The sequence below is a fragment of the Anneissia japonica genome, unplaced genomic scaffold (genome assembly GCF_011630105.1).
Source record: "Anneissia japonica isolate Jap-2015-1 unplaced genomic scaffold, ASM1163010v1 scaffold287718_len389476_cov179, whole genome shotgun sequence".
NCBI lineage: Eukaryota > Metazoa > Echinodermata > Crinoidea > Comatulida > Comatulidae > Anneissia > Anneissia japonica.
In genome coordinates this window covers 146,404-166,791 of record NW_022702098.1, presented here as the reverse complement: position 1 = coordinate 166,791, position 20,388 = coordinate 146,404, and the positions used below count along the sequence as shown (strand labels likewise).

At 34.6% G+C, this 20,388-nt stretch overlaps 2 protein-coding genes across 2 annotated transcripts in view; one reads left to right on the top strand and one right to left on the bottom strand.

The window, feature by feature from the left end:
• The window catches only part of LOC117103784 (adhesion G-protein coupled receptor D1-like), a 3,638-nt gene extending 1,998 nt beyond the window's left edge, over window positions 1-1,640 (top strand). Inside the window, exons 3-4 of the mRNA XM_033244403.1 lie at window positions 344-512; window positions 789-1,640. Of these exons, the coding sequence (XP_033100294.1) occupies window positions 344-512; window positions 789-902 (283 nt within the window). The 3' untranslated portion in view covers window positions 903-1,640. The remainder of the gene's footprint in view (window positions 1-343; window positions 513-788) is intronic.
• A 4,255-nt stretch (window positions 1,641-5,895) lies between these two features.
• LOC117103787 (dnaJ homolog subfamily C member 11-like) lies at window positions 5,896-20,226 on the bottom strand. Its single transcript, XM_033244408.1, has 15 exons — window positions 20,084-20,226; window positions 17,951-18,080; window positions 16,429-16,601; window positions 15,325-15,395; window positions 14,750-14,924; window positions 14,252-14,319; window positions 13,493-13,560; window positions 12,523-12,647; window positions 11,678-11,760; window positions 10,287-10,403; window positions 9,381-9,536; window positions 8,713-8,782; window positions 8,093-8,308; window positions 7,287-7,416; window positions 5,896-6,263 (listed from the first exon to the last, which is right to left on the bottom strand). Exons 1-15 carry the CDS (start codon window positions 20,156-20,158, stop codon window positions 6,241-6,243), a joined length of 1,680 nt encoding a protein of 559 aa, XP_033100299.1. The 5' UTR covers window positions 20,159-20,226; the 3' UTR covers window positions 5,896-6,240.
• Between the last annotated feature and the right edge of the window lie 162 nt (window positions 20,227-20,388).

Below are 20,388 nucleotides of genomic sequence, written 5' to 3'. Positions count from 1 at the left end.
CTCCCCCCGTAGCGCCGCCTCTGAGCCTAATACTGACCACTACCGACGCTACAAGTGTAGAACACACTATATATTGTTTATTGTGGAATGGAAGTTTCCAATAAACCTTGTGCCTTTCTTTGATATTGTTGCTAATGTCCCCAAAAAACGACAAGGTAAAACCTAGTTAAAACATAATTATAAACCTGTGTGTAAGTGGGACAATTCCGTAATCCTGCAACTGTTTTTACTGGTCAGTTCTAAGTTTGAATGACACTTCGTGTTATTGGTTACAGTTGGAAAGAATACTGCAGTGCTATATAACCACGTTCTGTAAAGAATGTATTTTATTTTGTTTTAACAGAAATGTGTTTCAGGGTCTGTTGCTTCTTGCACCAGCTGTTGGCATTTCGTGGATTTTTGGTGTCATCATCATTTTTTGTGACTGGAAGATCATGGAATACATTTATGTTATATTAAATTCCATGCAAGGATTCTTCGTCTGGCTTTCGCAGTGCGTCTTTAGCAATGAGGTGATTTGATGTTGATTTGAATATTATATTAAAAACAATTTGTCCTTTTGAATCATTGTAGATGGACTCTTTAGTTTAGCTGACCCAAATAGTATTTTTAGACAAACATAATCTTTTTAGACGTTTTAATCCTAGAAATTTTAGTTGACATAGCAGCATTTGTAGGGCTGTTTAAAAGATGAACATTTGCAGACAGCAAAAAGAAAACAATCTTTACGCATAAAGATGGGAAATAGTTAAACTGGTAACAATTAATGTATTCCAATTGTATTTTAGGTGCGACAAGCATTCAAAAAGAAGTTTGCTAGTCGGATAACGCAGGAAAGTAACACGACTACTGTAAGGAGTGTTACCCACAACACCGGCCGTATCGTTGTTGAAGACATGTAAACACAGATTTTGAGTGCATGATTATTCGTTAGACAAACTTTGGTGACTAAACTAAATTTATATTATTAATACGTTGTTGTTGGTGAGGTGACACAACACCTTTATGTTTAAACCAATTGTTGGCCTATACTGTTACCTTATAAATTAAATGTACTAATTTATTACATCTTGGTATAATATATTTTAATAACATGTTTGTTCTATATATATAAACCAACTTTTAATACTTTACTTATTTTGAAGTGTACTAAAGTTATAGGCCATAAATGGGTTTATGGATATTGAATTGGCAAGTAATGCCTGAAAACCATTGCTGTAATTATTTTTACTCTAATAATAGAGGGCAGCTTAGCTCGGCCGTCAGTTGGATGTAGGCTAATATTTGAAATTTCAATAACTCACTGTCATTCGGATGCAATTTTTAATCATGTTGGTTTCGTGTGATCGTTGTTGTAAGCGCCTCGAGGTTGGTTTCGATGGGAGGCGCTATACAAATTTATTGATTTGTCCTAGTGTTAGAAACTTTCGCAGAGCGCCACCAGCGCTCTGCGAAAGTTGGATAGCGCTTTGTAGCAAAGTCAGATGTGTGGACTAGCTTGTACAATAACTTAGGCGGAACTTTTTTTATTACTTGTTTCGCGTATTGATTTTTTAAAGATCATCGGAGGAGGGCGGAATAAAAAGAAAAATAAAAGTTTGTTTTCTTATTTAGCAAACAGATTTTCCAAAAACATCCAGACGGAGAAGAAAACAAAAATAAAATGTTATTTGTGAATGTAAAATAGGATGGTTAAATGCTTCAAATTTATATAATTAGAAAGAAATATACATATCTTATCTTTGTAGATTTCAGGCAGCCGAGGGCGTAATAAAAATAAAGAAGAACTTTTTTTTTTTTCTGAAATTCCAATTTTTCGTGGCGGTGGGTGCGCTAATTGGCCAAAGATTTCATGGATTTTTATTTGAAATCGAAATCATCAAAATTTTGCAGTCAGCGGGTTCGCTAAACAAGGTATAAAAAAGTCTCGCCTTAGGCCTACTTCTCGTGTCTAAGCAGGTCCAAGCTACCAGCTATCGGCCGGGGGTCAGAATGCAGATTGCCTATTTCCAGATTATTTGTGCCTGTAGATAGGAAATAATAATAGGCCTATCTAATATCAATTAACACTTCGGCATTATTTGCAATAATGTTGAAAATTAGCAATGGATTTTAAATTAATGCATGAATATTATAAATGTTTGTCACTGTAATTTAAAATAAAAGAATTTATATATTCTAAATTTGATGTAAAAATAAAATTAATATTTTTAGAAATGTACATGCACTGAAAATTAAAATGTCTTTATTGTAATATATAGCCTAACAAATGTGTTGCAAGTAAGGTATACAAACTAAACCAATAAAAAACAAACTAGATGGGATGGGTTTCATTCATAGTGTGCCGGTGGAGCTTGTGTGGGTCCCTTTTTGTCGACGGGGGGGGGGTCTTTGATTGGTTTTATTGTGAATTTCTTTAGATTTTTGTTAAAAATGACTATGAAATTAGTGGAAACTATAGTATGATTTTAAATCTCAACTCAAATATTATCTGTTTCAAATGGCAATTAACCAATAACTAATTTCATACTATTTTAACATTATTTATTAAAATACCAATTTTTGTCCTTTATTAATCTTATTTAATATTTAGGCCTATGCTTCTATTTTGATTGACTAATTCAGATAATTAATTTTATATTAAGCAAATACATTATTGTTGTCGTGAAATGGTTTGGTTTATGATGATCTAATGTAAAGTATCAGAATAATGTAGTTTGCTCTTTGTTCGACATTTTAGCAAGGACTTTCAACTATTTAGCCCGTATTGGAAGTGGATTTGTAGTTTCTACTGTATTAACGGATTATTGATATATCAGAGCGTATTGAGATATCAGAAATAATAGTTAAGCCTATTCGATGTGAGAGAGTAGTTACTATTGTATTGACGAATTATTGATGTATTTTACCTATTTGCATTTCAGTGTAGTTGTAATGTAATGTAAGGTGTTTAGAGCGCATTGAGATATCACAATTAATAGTTCACCCTGGATGTAAAACTTCAGTACTATTGTATTGATGAATTATTTATGTACTTTTACCGATTTCTATTTAACTATATTGATTAAACTGTATTTGATTAAGGTTTGTAGGCCTAGCGCATTGAGATATCACAAGTAAAGGCCTATTTGATGTGGAATTGTAGTTAATACTGTGACGAATTATTGATGTATTTTCCCGATTTGTATTTCACTATGAATAATTGTATCTAATTTAAGGTGTCACTGTGTATTTGTGAATAAATATAGCTCTACTACTATTTAATGTAAGGTGTTCAGAGCGAATTGAGATATCACAAAATAATAGTTAAGCCTATTCGATGTGAAAGAGTAGTTACTATTCTATTGACGAATTATCGATGTATTTTACCTATTTGAATTTCAGTATATTTGTCTAAATTATTTAATGTAAGGTATTTAGAGCGCATTGAGATTTTACAATTAATAGTTCACCCTATTGGATATGAAATTGCATTTACTATTGTATTGATGAATTATTGATGTACGTTTACAGATTTGACTTTAGTTGGTTGTATTTAATGTAATGTCTTTAGAGCGCATTGAGGCATTCTATTTGGTGTGAAATTATAGTTACTATATGGTATTGGCGAATTATTGATGTACTTTTATCGATTTGTGTTTCACTATACTGTAGTTGGTTAAATTTTATTTAATTTAAGGTGTAGAGCGCATTGAGTTATTACAAATAGTTAAGCCTATTAGATGTGATTTGTAGTTTAAATTGACGAATTATTGATGTACTTTTACCGATTTCTATTTAACTATAGGCCTATTGATTAAGGTATGTACAGCGCATTGGAATATCACAAATAATAGCCTATTGGATGTGAAATTGTAGTTACTACTGTGACGAATTAGTGATGTACTTTTACCGATTTGTATATTTACTATGAATAAATTGTATCTAATTTAAGATGTGTATTCGTGAATAAATAGAGCTCTACTACTACTGCTACCGGTGCTGCTGCTACTACTGCTGCTGCTGCTGCTACTACTGCTACTATTGCTACTACTACTACTAATGCTGCTACTACTACTACTACTACTACTGCTACTACTACTACTACTACTACTACTACATTTACTGATTTGTATTTCACTATAGTTGCTTAAATTGTATTTGAGGTAAGATGTGTAGATTATTTTAAGATATCACAAATAATTTTTGGCGTGTCTAATTCAGATAATTAATTTCATATTTCGCAAATTTATTATTGCTGTCGTGAAATGGTTTGATTTAGTATTTATGGATGATCTAAGGTAAAATACCAGATTAAAGTAGTTTACTATTTGTTCGACATTTTAGCAAGGACTATTAACAAAAGTCCTTGATTTAGCCTGTATTTTGTGTATAATATAATTAGTTATGCCTATATGGATGTGAATTTGTAGTTTCTATGGTATTAACGGATTGTTGATGTACTTTTACCAATTTGTAGTTCTACTTCTACTACTACTGCTACTGCTTTGTAGATGATTTATGTGCTTGAATTTTGTAGAAGGTAATAATTATAAGTAATGTATTTTCACTCTTTACTAAAAATTTCAGGTTGTGTAATTTGCAATATTATTATGAATATTTATTGAAACGTGTAGGCTGGTGGAACCAATACCTCTAATGATTAGTGCCTTGCATACTTAGTTTAACACATTTCAATTTTTCATATATTCAAAGCCGAAGTTAACTCGTCTTGTGGCAATTTAGTCCATTTTAGGTAGGTTTCCATATAGGCATCTACGAATGGCTGCTTTGTGGAGGAGGAAATCAAGTTGTCCCTCCCCAGTACTGACCTATTATAAATCAACGGGAAATCTACCGATAGCTACGTCAATAAATGTTTGGACATAAATGGCCCATAAATTGTACTCAATGACAAATGCATAATGCTTGACGTACTTTGATTATGTAGTGCTGCAAATTTTAAAATAAATGTTGATATAGATATTCGCTAATACTACGGTGTCATTTTATTCACCACAATTTATTTAGGCCTTTCATACAAAGAAGCTATTGCCCATAAAATTCGGTCATACACAGAAACAGAATAAGGGTTTGCTCAACCATGATCATTTACCGGATGGGATGGGAAAACTAGACCTATTTTTTTTTTTTTTTTGGTACGACTGCTTGACGAGCTTTGACTAATGGGGGACCTTGACCAGACCGAAAGTGGGGGGGGGGAGGGGGAGCTGAGGAAAAAGGGGCGTAACCGCCCAATTTTACACCTTTTATCCCCAGTTTTTAAATATTCAAAAATCTGTATCTCATTCACCGTTCCCCAGTTCTTCGTCAAACAAGTTTTTTCTCCGGAGTCTGACTTTAACGCTTGAAATCTATTTATATATATTTACAGCATTACCACAAGATGATTTAGAGTTTATCTCTATCATATCATTATAATACTGAATCATGACGATATTAATGATGATGGAAACAATACCGTTTTCAATAATAGCGATTCTGGTTATGATCATACTAATAAATTGACAATAATAATAATATTAGCAGAAGAAGAATAATGAATACAAGAATAGTGGCGATAAAATCAATGACAATAATAATTATCTATGATAATGATCACAAAATTGTTAAAAATTCGTTTGTGAGCTTGTGTATGTGTGTAGAGAAAAGGGAGGACGGTGGAGAGGTGTGCATTGTTCAACAGCTGGTTTAACAGTATTTTATACTGGTTGCCATTACAATGTAAATTATTTTATATAAGAAAGAAGTCTTTCTCGTTTGTTGAAATTCGAAATTAAATCAAATGCATAACAATGGCAATAATAATAATAATGATTAGATTTTTATTATCATTTTTAATAACTCAGTGTTTTTGTGATATGCATTTAGAAAGAAGAGAATAAACATTTAATGTGGTTCATAAATGAATTTTATTCTACACACTTTTTATATCTTAAAATGTCTTACATTCTACTATCAAAATAGTAGTCAGTCATCAATGATGCAATTATACTCATGTAAAAGTGTCCTCTATTCGCAATTGAAAGTCAAGTTAGGCATTGCCTTGTTGTTAAAGAACAAAAAAATTGAAACATTGGATCTACTGCGATAAAATTATGAACTGCTTTTTCCAAAAACTTTGAGAAAACAATTCAACAATTATTCATTGATTAATAACCCATGTAATATTTGCATTATATGTTGTGCATTCTTTTAAATCAAATTTCTTCATCAACTCTGCCTTTATGTTCTCTCTTCTCAGCTGGGGTCCAAACGATGAGCTGAAAAATAAAACCAACAAAACAAACTAACACACTTTTTCAAATTAACAGTAATTCTTTTGTTTTGAAATGAAAAAGACATTGTATTGAATTGAAATGTACTTTGAGACTATCAAGGTTGGACATAAAAATGGTTTGGAGGGCCAAAGTGAATTTTTAGTTTAGCACTGAGAGCTGTACCCAAAATCTGATTTTCCAGTGTGCTTGTAAAAAACCTTCATGTATAACTAAGCTCAGTTCTAAGATTGAGTTTTACAGATAACCGGTGTAAGTCGTAAAAAACAAGCGGTTTGAACCGGCCAAAGGTGATTTTTTTATATTCATTAAAAACCTTCAAGTATAGAAAAAAAACTACAAAAATAATTCCAGTGTTGCCTCTATTGTTGCATCATTATCATTTGATTTTTAAAAAATTATTATACTGTAATTACAGATCTAAGAATTCCTATATAACAATGTTCACAATGAATACTAGCAACAAAATGTCCAAGAGGTTGGACATAATTATTATTGTGCTGAGCAGTTGGCTGAGAGACCCCAGTTCAAACCCTGCCAGATTTGGGTTTTAATTGGATTCTGATTACTTGGCTCTTCAAATGAACCTCATATTGAGAGTTAAGAAGGTTAAGGACAATGTTTGTATCAGTATGTGTCCCTTATGTGTTGTAGTTAGGATGGGTGGTGCTGAACTGTGGCCGCCACAGGTTGCCAGGGGTCAAGCCCGAATTTCATAATTCCAATTTGAATGAGAACCAATAAAGAATTATTATTATTATTATTATTATTACTATTATTATTGTTGTTGTACAGTAATAATCATCATTTAATCTTCAATATCCTCATCATTGTTTTTAATATTCTATTTCACTGAGATTTTTTTCCTTAAATACAAACCAATAACAGCATCATCCTCATTACCATCTACATCGCAACTTTCATCATCGTTGTCGTCATTATCATCCTCGTTATCATTTTCCTCATCATCATCATTATTGTTTATCATAAAGAAAAATTAAAACTTACATTGTTTAGGTATCCTGAGTGATTCGTTGTCAGCTACAGTACACTCGTGAAGGGTGTTATGAAAACGATACAACACGCGTAGACAGCTCTCCTCTCCCACGCAAGGATCGTAGAACCCTGGTAAATTTGCCTGAAACACGAAAATAACCAGTCTTAGACACCCAGATTTTACAATATACAAATAATGAATAATGAATAGCATACAAATAATGAATGTTTATGAGTGCAATGGGAAGAATATTTTGAATGGAACAGTCAATCTTTCAATTATTTGTTTTATAACACACCTAAATAGATCGGTTTGGCCTAGAACTTAGCTAGCCTAGCATATCCTCCGTGCAAAACCTAGGCCTAGGGCTAGAAATCTGTTAGCACATTTCGGAAAATAAGACCAGAATTCAGCACAGATTTGTTTTGTGTCAAAACTTCATATATACATATTGAATTATCAACACAGAACTGGGGTGGATGCAGGAATTGGTGGTAGGGGGAGCGCAGGAGTCCACACCACCTCAGCCTGACCATGGTTGGGCCTGAGGTGTGAAAATTTTGAGAATATGGACCTCGAGTTGCCTAGAAATTGCTCCCTCATACCTTAATAGACCTACTATGCTCATAATAACAATACAATTATTTTTCATAACACAACTTAGGGGGTGCAATCACACCATCTGCACCCACCACCCCCTGCATCTGCCCAAGCAGATGAACTTTCATTTCAAATAAACATTGTTTCTTTTTGTAGATTAATGTTTGACTGATTTTTAACAGTTGTGTGTCTGTCTTATTTGCAAATGTTTACAAACCTTTGAAGCATCAGTGAGTAAGAGCCTCGAATCTTTGACTTGGCTCTGCAAAGGAATCGTAACATCAATGACATTGCCGCCGACACCATTACGCTCGCCTCCGGCAGTCATTGAATTATCCACAAGCTTTCCGTACCAAGCTTGGATGATAATCAGCCCTCCAACTGTTTGCTCAGTTTCAATAATTCTCTTTACAATTTCAGTCATCAATCGAACCTAATAAAATATTAAAAATATACTTTATGGAAATTCACAAATACATACACGGAGGTATTATAATGGTGTATCAACCACAAAGTTAATAAATACTTACATTGAAACTCATTAACATTCGATCGACAATGAGAACAAGAAAGTTTTCTTCTTGTCATTAATAACATAGTTTCTATATTCTTTAGCTAGGCAGTCAATTAAAATATATTTGTAGTGACAGTCTGTAAAACTATCAAAAATTGAATTTTGATCAGTGTCAAATTTTGGAGGTTTCATTTAAATTTTTCCAGATCATAACATATACTATAAAAATAAGTAGAATACTCTATTAGGTTTTTGCTATATCATGCTTAAAAAATGATCAAATCAATGATTGATACACAAATTGCTAAATTAATCAACTTTACCTCAGTTTCTGCTTCTTGTTTCTTTTGTTCAAAACTGCTCGCATTTGCCTCCCGCTTTTTTTGTATATTCCTGTAATTCAACAACATATAGTAAAATTAAACTACAACAAATAGTACGACAATGTTCTTCTGGTGGGTGCTGAATTGGGCAGTACACTGGGAGGCAATCGTCTGCTCTTTTTGAAAGAGAATATTCCATTGTTTAACATGGACATGGGCCATATATCACAAGGAACGAATGGCTTACACATTTTGTCCAAGAGAGAGTGCACTTCAAACCTCACCCTCCCTGAACACAAGAGAAGCAATGGACCTGAACTGTGTACACCAGGTATGTAACAATTGGATTGGATTTATACGGTGTAAACACCAAGCATAATGTACAGAACTCTGAGAACTCCTTTCCCATGGGATTCTTGTGATGGTGATTCGGCAGTAATATGCACTGGGAGACAATCCCTACAATTTTATACATGTGTTCAGCTGAAACACAAGGAGAGCAGTTGGTGGAGGTTAATTGGGTACCAAAATAACGATCACACAGTGGCTACTAAAAGTTTGCTGATTGACCTAAGCTGCTTACTCATAACATATCGGATTTTATAACTGACCAATGACAGTGAATGTTTCATACTACTGTCGACTATTGAGTAAAATGCATTACTTACTCTTCTTTCATTTTAATCATAAATGGATTAACAATAATAACTTTGACAAGCCAATAGACAGCAATTGGTACAACAGTCCCATAGAAGATTGCATTTGGCGCCATCTCTTGAGATAAATGGATCGGAAAAACAAATGTTTGATTTGCTCGACTTAATCTGAAAAAAAGAGTGCAGATTCGATTGTATGCGATCTAAATTCCATTTAAGACAGCACTATAACTACCCACTCAGTTAAAAAAAAAAACAGGTAGATGTACCATTGTTCCAACGTTGTCCAACACTGGGCCCTACCTGTTCCTCAAGCCCAACTTAGACAGCATCGTACAATGCAACCCAATGCGATTTATCGTCAGGCACAGTATTTAGGTCGTCTTGTTTTTTTTCCATGACACAACATAGACCTATCGCATCAGTGTTAACTCATACAGACCCAACACAACAACAATTCGCGTTGGGTGCCTCGACTACGTAGTCTGGGTTGGGTTTTGCACGCAGGCTCAATAATCGGACTGAAATTATTATAACATTAAAAATAAAAATAGAGAGGCAAAACAAAGGTTAAAAAAACATGAAACACAAAAATAAAAAGGTATTGATTTTTGGTGTCTGAAATAACACAAAGATCAACTGAAATTTTTAATTAGGAAACAACAACGCCTAACAGCGATGTTGTTTCCACCTCGGTGGGTGGAGCTCTGTTCTTGATACCTAATACCAGTATAGCACATCCAGAACAGAACAGTTTTATAATTTGGTTGGTTTAAGCACAAATTATTTACTGCACCTTTTGTTGTTTTAAAGTGCAATGATGTTTTTTATGCAGTCTGCAATATATAACAGTGACATTATTGTTTTTAAATAGAGAAATGTCTTTTTATATTATATAAATGATTTTTAAAGAATTACCTTATTTTTAATGTAACACCAACTGGTACACCTATGGTGACTTTTGCTCCTAGTCGGCTGTGCTGTGATATCTTTTTTTCTACACCATATTCGAGCATAGCACCAAAAGAACCAGCCCTGTTACATAAGAATAATTGGATCAATAATTGGATTATAATTATTATAGCATTAAACATAAAAATAAACAGGCAAAACAAAGGTTAAAACAAGTGTCAAAAACATAAAAGACAAAAATAGAAAGGTATTGATCTTTGGTGTCTGAAATAACACAAGATCTTTTTAATTAGGAAAAACAAATAATAAAAGTCTGTTAGGTTTGAGTTTGATACTCATGCTTTTGACACTGCTTGTGTCCACTGGTGAAAACATCTACATTAGCCTCTTTTCACACAGGTGTGTAAATGGGTATCTTTGCGGTGAATGATTAGGAATGAAACTGGAAGTGCTGAGTTACATGCATAACTAGAGGGCGCTGCCTATTTTGTATGACTGACCTAAGACAAAAGCGCCTTGAGTAGTTTTTCTGAAATGGGTATACGTCAAAGATCTTATAAACACAAAATAGCGTTCTCTGCGATTTACGCGTAACAAATAGAAGCGTTGATTTGGCACAGAAAAGTAATCAGTTTTGGGAGAGGGCATCCTAGTCGTTGCCATAGATCTGAAATAGGGTGTTTGCGTTACGCCATAAGTTTGTTACCAAGTACGTTAATTTGTTCCTTATGTTCTGAAGAGAGGGCGCATTGTAAATCGGACGCTTCTACTTGTTACGCGTAACTTTAAAGTCGCGCGGCGTACACTATGGTCAGAGCGGTCAAGGGTCAAAAGTTTTCAATTTAGCAAGAGGGCGCTTTTCATGCCTTATTACAGAATTTGCGTGCATAAATCGCGGAGAACGCTATCTTGTGTTTATAAGATCTTTGGTGTACGTGCTAAATAAATAACGCAATCAAAACAAATTACAGCAGCGGTACTCAAACTTCTAGGCGGTTTGGCGCAGCGGGAACGGTTTGGTTTCCCAAACTCGAGGTCGGGGTTTCAATCCCTTCGCTTGTGTCCTTGAGCATGAGGACCCAATGACCAGGGAAAAGATCTGCGCTTTATAATTGCAAGGAAGAGGCGCATTATAAATGCCTGCACCAGTACCAGTACCAGTACCAGGCAATTTACCACAACACACTTGTTGTTAATGTTTTTAACATGATACATATTCAATTATTAAAATGTCATAAAGAATCTCACAACCCCCTAGTTTATTTTGGGTACACGACTTTTGGGTCAGGCTCATGGTTTAAAAGAACGGTTTCAAGCATCTAGTCCTCCATGCTCCACATAAAGGAACCCCGTGACTTGAGGGTACCATAACTTATTACATTGTTTAAATGACTTACTTGACAGCAACATTTAACTTTGCATCATTATGTTCAAATTTCTTGACCATGTTTACACTTGCAAAAGAGTTTGGTATACCAAGCTGCAAGAAATATATACAAATTATTATATCATTTTATCAAAATGATGTAACCCTTAGGAATGAGGAAAGTCACTGAACTATTCCAACACATGAAGCGTTAGAAGCATCATTCAAACTATCATTATCATTAAATAATATTTGGTAGTGATATAAATTTATATCATAAAAAAAGCATAATGTAGAATTTAGTTGATTAAATTTAAATTTTGAACATTAGTCAATAGAATTGGTAGAAAAATTAAAATATCCCTAAGCTGATACATTTTTCCATCAGTGCATCAGCTATCAGGCTCTGCAATCTGTTGCAAACTGTCAAGGGTCTCACACTGGCTTGCTTGAGAATTTTTCTTGGATTTGTTTGGGATTGGGCATTTTTTGAAAACTATGCACGAGGTCACACATCTTAAGGCAAATACAGTCAAACGTCGATATAACATATACCTTTACAGTGAATACATTGATAGAAAGTGCCAATTTTATATCAATTTAGTATTTTTCCGTTTCTGCTGAGGAGACATTGAACACTGTGATGATCGCTACGGGATCGCTAGTGCCGATAGTCATGTTTGTACAGGTTGTATGCTTGTTTTGAGAAAATGTCAAATTAAAAAAATATAATTTGCAGAAATTCTGGAATGCGTGAGAAAATATATGGGCCTCGCGCGAAGGAGTGAGGTTGAAGTTAAATGTGTGAGACTCCCACGAGATGCGCAAAACTTGGTCTGCTGTTGTGACATACAACATAAATATTCATATATTCACCTGAAGCTGGCAGACAAGTCGTGTGTTTGTTGTATCTCGTATCAACATGGAAGTCATGGCAGATTGCATGCCCCATTTCCAGGTCAAATATCCAATGGTATGCTTATCCAATTGCCGAGCTACGACTAAACAAAAATGAATTACGTTATTGTGATGAAATTCTGGGGCGGATTGCTATAAGTGGTCCACGGTCTAATCAGTTTTAAATTTTAAAGCCTATTTGGAGGAGGCTTAAAACGGTCTTAAATCATTTTCATTATGGCGTTATAGGTACTAGACCTAGGCCTAGATCGTCAAGGACTAAGAATCGAACGACGAATATTCCACAAGCTTCTCAGCCTCTGTAAAAATCGGTCTACGTTCATTTACTTTCATTTTGATAAACATGCATGTTATGAGCAATAACAACAGCGCCCTCAATTTTATGTTACCACTGAGTACTTGTTTGCGTTTCAATACTCGAAACGGTCTAAGCGAAGACCGTTTTATAGCAATGATCTTTCAGAGTGACTTTAGTAAGACCGTCTAAGTGATAAAGCTGGCTTAATTCGAGAAGACTACCAGTTAAGACCGTTTTATAACAATTCACCCCTGGACAAGATTCAACCAAGGCATTGGGATTAACAGGTGACCATCATTAATCGTTAAACCAAAGGTTCATATTGTGTACTTCTACCTGTTGGTCATGTAATAATGACAAGACTGTCAATGCCTTCTTTAGTCCTGACTGTAGATTTACCATGGCTAGGGGGGGGGGGGTGTGAGGTTCATTGAAAATGGACTGGCATAGCTGAGTAAAGCCCCAGAAAAGATTTTATCTCCTAACCCAGGAGCAAAAACTGGAAACTTAAATATTACATTCACCTCATTAACTCCTTCCTTAGGATTTTCCCATGATTAACCTACAACCAAAGTAAGTTGTATCATATTATCTGATGATTGGATAAAAGCATATAATTTGGAAAATTACCTGTGATTAAAGCTGGAGCCAAAAATCCATGAGGTGTTAGTTGACAAATTCCAGACATTGTTCCAAAACTTTAGAAAAAAAAGTATTTAAAAACAATTGTTAAACTCATTCAAACACAAACAATTCACTATTAGCTCTTGCTTTTTGTCCTGGGCTGTGGTAGCTCTTATTATTATTGTATGTTTTCTTATTACCAGTATAGGCATACTTCAATTATTACTTATATTGTTATTGTCTGTACTTGTATGTATGTCCAGAATGTTATAAAATAAAAATAAAATAAATAGCAATTACTGACTAGTCTTTTACATAGCTGGTTGATATTTATAACATTAGATAAAGTATTTTACAAAACAAACAAAAAAATTAGAAAAAAAAACCTTAACCAAAACAAAAAAAGGACCAGAGGAAATGAAGACCCTTAAAGGCCCTGTAAACTAGTAAATGCTGACTGATATTAAATGGAATCCCAATCATCAAAAAGCATCAATACTATACCTCATGTTTAGTTAAGAATAATACAGAAAACAGTGTAGTTGTTTTTCCCTTTACATACCTACCTTTATATTTCACTCTAGATTATTCTGACTAAAGCATAAACTGCTTTTTTTATGTACATTTTAAATACCATTAGGAATTATTTATTCATTTAGAATAGCTGGTGTACTGGCCGATTATGTACCAGATTTTATCTGCTATTGATAATTAAATGATTAATACTGACCCACATAAAATGTTGACCGAAAAAATCTAACTTACCTTCTGCGACTAAAATTTCTGAAGCCTTTTAGACCAATTTGGGGACCATTACCTCCAGTTATCTGAATCTAAATACAAAGGTTAAAGGTTATAAATTCATAATGCACAAAATACCAAGATCTACTTCTATAAATAGCACTTCTAAATTAATATAAAACAAAAACCTCAAAAGCATTTTTCAGCAACAATGTAGGGTTTAAAATGACCTCAACAGTAGGCTAAAAACCTCAACTACACTGGTGGTTCTTCAGGAGTGGTACCAAGATTTGCCCGACAGGGGGTACGATGTCCCTGAAGGGAGAGTGGGATGTTGAGTGATCCAGGTGGCGTATCCCCCAGAAAACTCTGACAATTTTTGGGATTCAAAGGCTGGTTTAAACAATTTTAGATACTACACACAGGACCAACTGCTACAATGCCTCTTACGAAATAAGAGACGACAGGGAATGCTAATAATAATATTAAAATAATCCAATCAAATTTCCGACTTGCACTTACTTCCCCCCAAGATTGATATGATGTAAGTCTACGGAATGATGTTGATATCTCTCCTGATCCATTTCCATTACGTGTAGATAGGCTTCCTGTGAGAGTTACAGTATCAGAAGTAGTCAGTGGACAATCTATGGATTGGTTGATTGCCATACTGTTGATCTCAATATTTGGGAATGACCTAAACATCAAAATAAGTATAAATTATATAGTTCAGATATAATCTTTAAAACACAGACAATAAGTACACCCATTTTCAGATTATCAATGTTAACAAATTACTTTACAAACATAATATTTTATGATGCCTACCAAATTTTAAATACTTTTTCAAACCTTGTACACAGTACATTTGTACTCAATTAAGTTTGCATTTTTATTTATCGCATCAATTATTTTACCAGTAGGTGTTCATAAAACTACCCCTACCCCTCAAAATGATTGTGATTTCACTAGTTACAGTAGATGCTAAAATGCATCAGGTCCAGGAATTTATCCACATTATTATCCTCCTTGTCATTTTCATCATCATCTATTTTTATATCATTGAATACATCATTGAATATAAAGTTGATGCATACCTTACTTCTTCAGTAGGATCCTGGTAATAATCGAATACATCAGTTGCATCAACCCCTACACTTATTATACCCTAAGACAAAAATTTTAAAACATGATTACCATAGAGCACCATCGTTATGTTAGGATCTGTCACCCAAAAGGGTTTGAGCAGACTTTGATGAAGTGAACACAATTAAGATTTGTTTTACTTGCAATATGAGGATATGTTTGATCAGATGAAGGATTATTAATTTACTTTACACATTTTACTTTAATAATAATAATAAAAGAGTAGTTTTATATAGCGCACAAATCCATCTAATGTAAGATACTCAAGGCGCTTGAAATTTGGACTAGGAACTCGATCAATGACTTTCTTCGCCCCTAAGGGTCCCTTCGTGTCTGTGCTACCCGGTAACCCGGTACCAGCAACTCTCGTCGTCCACCACAGGGGCTGTCTGTTCCAGTACACCGAGGTATCCCCCTACTCGTCTCGAAGGATGTACAGGGTTCTTTATAGTGCACACGAGCCATTGTATACACTCGGCCTACGGTTTATAGTCCTTATCCGAGAAGACTTGTTCTTCCACCAGAACCGTGCCGTTCGAACCAGCGCCGATATTATGGCTATAGCTTGCAGCGGCCTTGCTAACCGCTCGGCCATTCGACTCACCGCACTTACACACTTTACCCCCACCCTGGGGGTGGGGGTAAAGTGTGGCCCGACAGTAACCTTGTTGTAGGATGCAAAGCTAAATTATGAATCTTATTTGTGTGGCCCGCATACAATCTTTGGTTGGAAAACCCCTTGTTATTACAGCCAACCCCAAACATCTGCAAACAGTAACATTACAACTGAGCATAAAGCATTATAAATAGCAGTGAATGACTGTTTTTGCAAGCACAATGCAATATTGAAATTTTCAACAAAAGTTGGCTTGCAGCCTTCAAAAAATTCAGTTGGCCCTCCAACACACTTTTATGCCCACCTCTCTATCCCCTCTGATTTACAGTATCACAATCACAAAATATAAGACAATATCAAATCTGTTGAAACTATCCTTTTTTTCTGGTGACTATCTGTAAACATCATCAGTAAGAACTGAATATAAATTTGTACCAACCCTGGGATTTGTACTTTGCTGTAAACGTCTTTCCTCCCTTTGACGCTGTAATCGTTCAAACTCTTCCATAATTTCCTGCGGCGTTCTTGTTCTTGGAACGACATCCCATTCTGCTTCAAGACCCTTCTCGCCATAGATGTCATAGATTGCTCTTTTCTGTGGATCATGTAAGACTGCAAAAACAAGATAAAAAGAATTTACAGCGAGTCTTGCATGCTTCAAATATTCCTTAAACAGTATAAAGGTATGATTCGCCCATGTTGGAATATTGTAGTAAGGTTATAAAATCCAGTAAATAAACAAGATCAGCATCTCCAATAGAAGGTTCAACTGAGGGCTACCAGGATGATGCTTTCATGCAATGGTCTTGCGGATCATGTATCTGCTAATGAAATAGCAAGCATGAGAAAGCAGACTGACCGCCCACTGAAGTATTTGCCTTTTGAACAATTAGGACATGATTACTCAGAGGGTCAAGATAGCTCTTCTAAAGAAGAATTTTTAGGGACTACAAGTAAACAAGTAAAAGGAGTATTATCAGCCTAATTTTCTCAGACACAGTATTAACAATATATTCCATCAGAGGAAGTAACATCTAGAATCTAATCTACCACCGTACTATTGCTGCTCCATTGTAGGTACAGAGGATAAATCAGGTGTTTAGCTCTGATGACCCTGATCTTATAGGATCCTATGGGCAGTGTATAGGTTTTAATAGGCAGCCTATAGGATCCTACAAGACTTTTTTGTAAGGGGAGGAGCTCTAGGAATACCCGGCTGCTTGATTAATACATCCTTTTTGTGCTGCTTGCGTAATAGATCATTTTTGTATAGGCGGCTGTTAGGGCCAATTATTTTTATTACTATTAGCTCTGATGAGAAGGTCTAGAAACAGTCGGCTGATTGATTAATATATCGTTTTTGTATGGGCGACCATTCGGAACATTTATTTTTATTATTATTAGCTGCAATGAGAATCTCTAGAAACACTCGACTGACTGATTAATAGATTTTTTGTTAGCTCCAATGAGGAGCTCTAGGAATACCTGGCTGATTGATTGATCTTTTTTGCTAATTGATCTTTTTGTATGGGCAGCCGTTAGGGCCCATATACTCTACTGCCTCTATTGTACTGCCCTCATCGGAGATTCTGAGATTACGAGAGCTTGTTTAAAATGTTAAGGCAGTTTTTTATCCAAGTGGTATGAGCAACGGTTTTTCATCTGCTAGTCCCCGGTTATCGTCAATAGAGATAAGTCTTCTTGGGTTATCATTTTTGCATTTCACATCAAAGCAAACCATCCAATTAACTTATTGTATTTCAAGTTTTTTAATAATAAATTAAAAAAAATAAAGCATCTAAAAATAATCTTTCAAGCACAAAAAATATTTTTAAAAAACCCAAAAAACATGTTACTGGGTGTTAAGATTGTCAATTAGAAATTTAGCTTAAATAACATATTAGATAAAATATTACCAAAATGGATCAATTATAATGGTCAATTATTAAAGGAAAACTTACTTGCATATGCTCTCTGCACTTTATTGAATACCATTTCTGCTGCTTCTTTGTCAGCAGTTTCAACATGTTTGTCAGGATGGTAAAGCATACACAGACGCCTGTACGAGGACTTGAGTTCATCTTCAGAGGCCTGTCAGCAATGTGCAGTAAAATGAAGAAGTCAAATTTATAGTTAGTCATGGAAATTGTGTCAAACCGACTGTGCCTTTCCTGGCATTTGACCTGGCCATTGCATATTCAAGCTAGTGTTTTAGTGACCAGATTAGTAGGCCTACTGTAGGTAAAGCTGATTATCTAATGAATGCCATGTGATTGGTTTAGAGAAATAAAAACGAGGCAGGAATTGAAACTACTCTGCCTAAAATGAATGGTGTGATAAATCAAATTGAATCTTTATTGTCAAAATATAACGATGCTGAAAGGTAGTGCCCTATATGGGCAATATTGGTTTTCTGTCTTCAAAAAATGTTATTCTAAACTTCAAGGCTCTAGCACACCATAAAGGCATGAATTGTGTACATAGGACTAGGTTTAAGTTAATATGATAAAAAAAAAAAAAAAAAAAGAAGGCATGAATTGTGTACATAGGACTAGGTTTAAGTTAATATGATAAAAAAAAAAAAAAAGCAGCAAGTGTTGTAAATCTATGGAGTCAAAAAAAAAAAAAAAAAAAAAAAATTCTAAACTTGGAAGGTGATTTTAAGGGTGCATAACTACTGTATTAGGCCTAGGTCACTCACTGCAAGAAATCATTTGATAAAGTCAGTCTAGGCATGTTACCTAAGGAGTACTGTACAATGAAACCCATCTTTCAGGCTTTTATTTGGCAAACTAACGAAGTAAACCTCGCAAACAACACTTTTCAATTTACAAGATAAGATTCCTGAACGTGGTTTTTCTTTTCATGAAATAAAAATCATCATCCAATGACAACTTCTCATTCGCATTTCTATGTACATGTACATACACAAAACCAGTGTAAATATAATTTTTCCAACAAGAGTATTATTATACAAATATTATTACTTACATTATTAAATACCCTATTAATTGTCCATTGATAAAGTTGACATTTACAAGAATACGTAGGCCCTACTTTAGAAAGTCACATTATTATGCTATTAAAACTGGCCTAAAAATGTATTTATATGAAAAATACGCTAAAAAAAAAAAAAATAAAAAAATACAGACCTAAGAAGTAGGCCTACTGTACATTGAAACCCATCTTTCAGGCTTTTATTTGGCAACTAACGAAATAAACCTCGCAAGACAAGTATGCAGGCAAATGACTTATTTTATAACACTTTTCAATTTACAAGATAAGATTCCAGTGAACGTGGTTTTTCTTTTTATCTAATGACAACTTCTTGTCATTTTAATTTCTGTGCATGTACATAGGCCTACACATAACAAGTTCAATATAATTTTTTTTTCCAATAAGAGTAACACTATACAAATATTATTACTTACATTATTGAATACTGTAGGTCTATTAATTGTCCGTTGATAAGTTGACATTTAAAAGAATAAGTAAACTAGGTACTACTTTAGAAAATCATATTATTATGCTATTAATACTGGCCTACAATGTACTGTATTTTTATGAAAAATACATATGCTAAAAAAAAAAATTCAGACCGCCAGTAATTAGTATCAAAATGTGCATATAGATTAAAATGTGCATGAGATACCCTTGTACAGTTTACAAATGGTCCCTTCATGACCCTTTTCATGGTATTTATTCTAACTAATTCTACACCACTGTACTACTACTAACTAGTAGTAGTAGGCCTAGCTAGGCCCTAGTAGTAAACACAACATTTCATTAAGATGTTATTACTTTATGTGAATTTGAATATGTTAAGGAAAGTGAATAACATGGAATAAATGGTGCATAGTAACGCGAAAAATACTGTCTAGGCCTAGGGCCTACTTTTTAGGCAGCCTAGGCCTTGCCTGGGTCTAGTCTAGCGGCGGGCCTAAGCCTAGGCCCTAGTAGTAGAAGGGTGTTCGATCATTTTCTCTAGACCGCCTACCTAAAAATTAATGTATGCCGTTAATTAACGGTAGTACGAGGCCATATAGAAATTTCAGAACAAAGGTTTTGCCCAAAACATACAATCTGGTACATACATCTTTTCTTGCGTTGAGTATCGCATATAGATCATCCGATTTCTCAACATCTATTCCCTCCATGGGCGCTGCCATTTTGCTTTCGGAGACAGTTTCAATGAACGCGCCCTCTAGAAACGACGATAGTCGTGTTCGCTGTTTTAGTTTCCACCACCCATGTAATTTTTACATAATTATTAGTAGACTCAAAATCGATTAAATAAGCCTTTGAAACCCCAAATTATATTAGTATTCTCATCGGCCTTTCTAAGATATCGGACCCCCACCCCCTAGGGCAGATCCTGGCGCCACCCCTGACCTGACAG

What these genes read in the sequence shown, in the direction of transcription:
- LOC117103787 (XM_033244408.1), bottom strand. Translation starts at nt 20,158, where the DNA reads ATGGCAGCGCCCATGGAGGGAATAGATGTTGAGAAATCGGATGATCTA. An exon ending in AAGTTAAATGTTGCTGTCAA is followed by an intron (nt 10,404 to 11,677) that starts GTAAGTCATTTA and finishes CTTATGTAACAG; the next exon opens with GGCTGGTTCTTTTGGTGCTA. An exon ending in AACAAGAAGCAGAAACTGAG is followed by an intron (nt 8,309 to 8,712) that starts GTAAAGTTGATT and finishes ATATTTTATTAG; the next exon opens with GTTCGATTGATGACTGAAAT.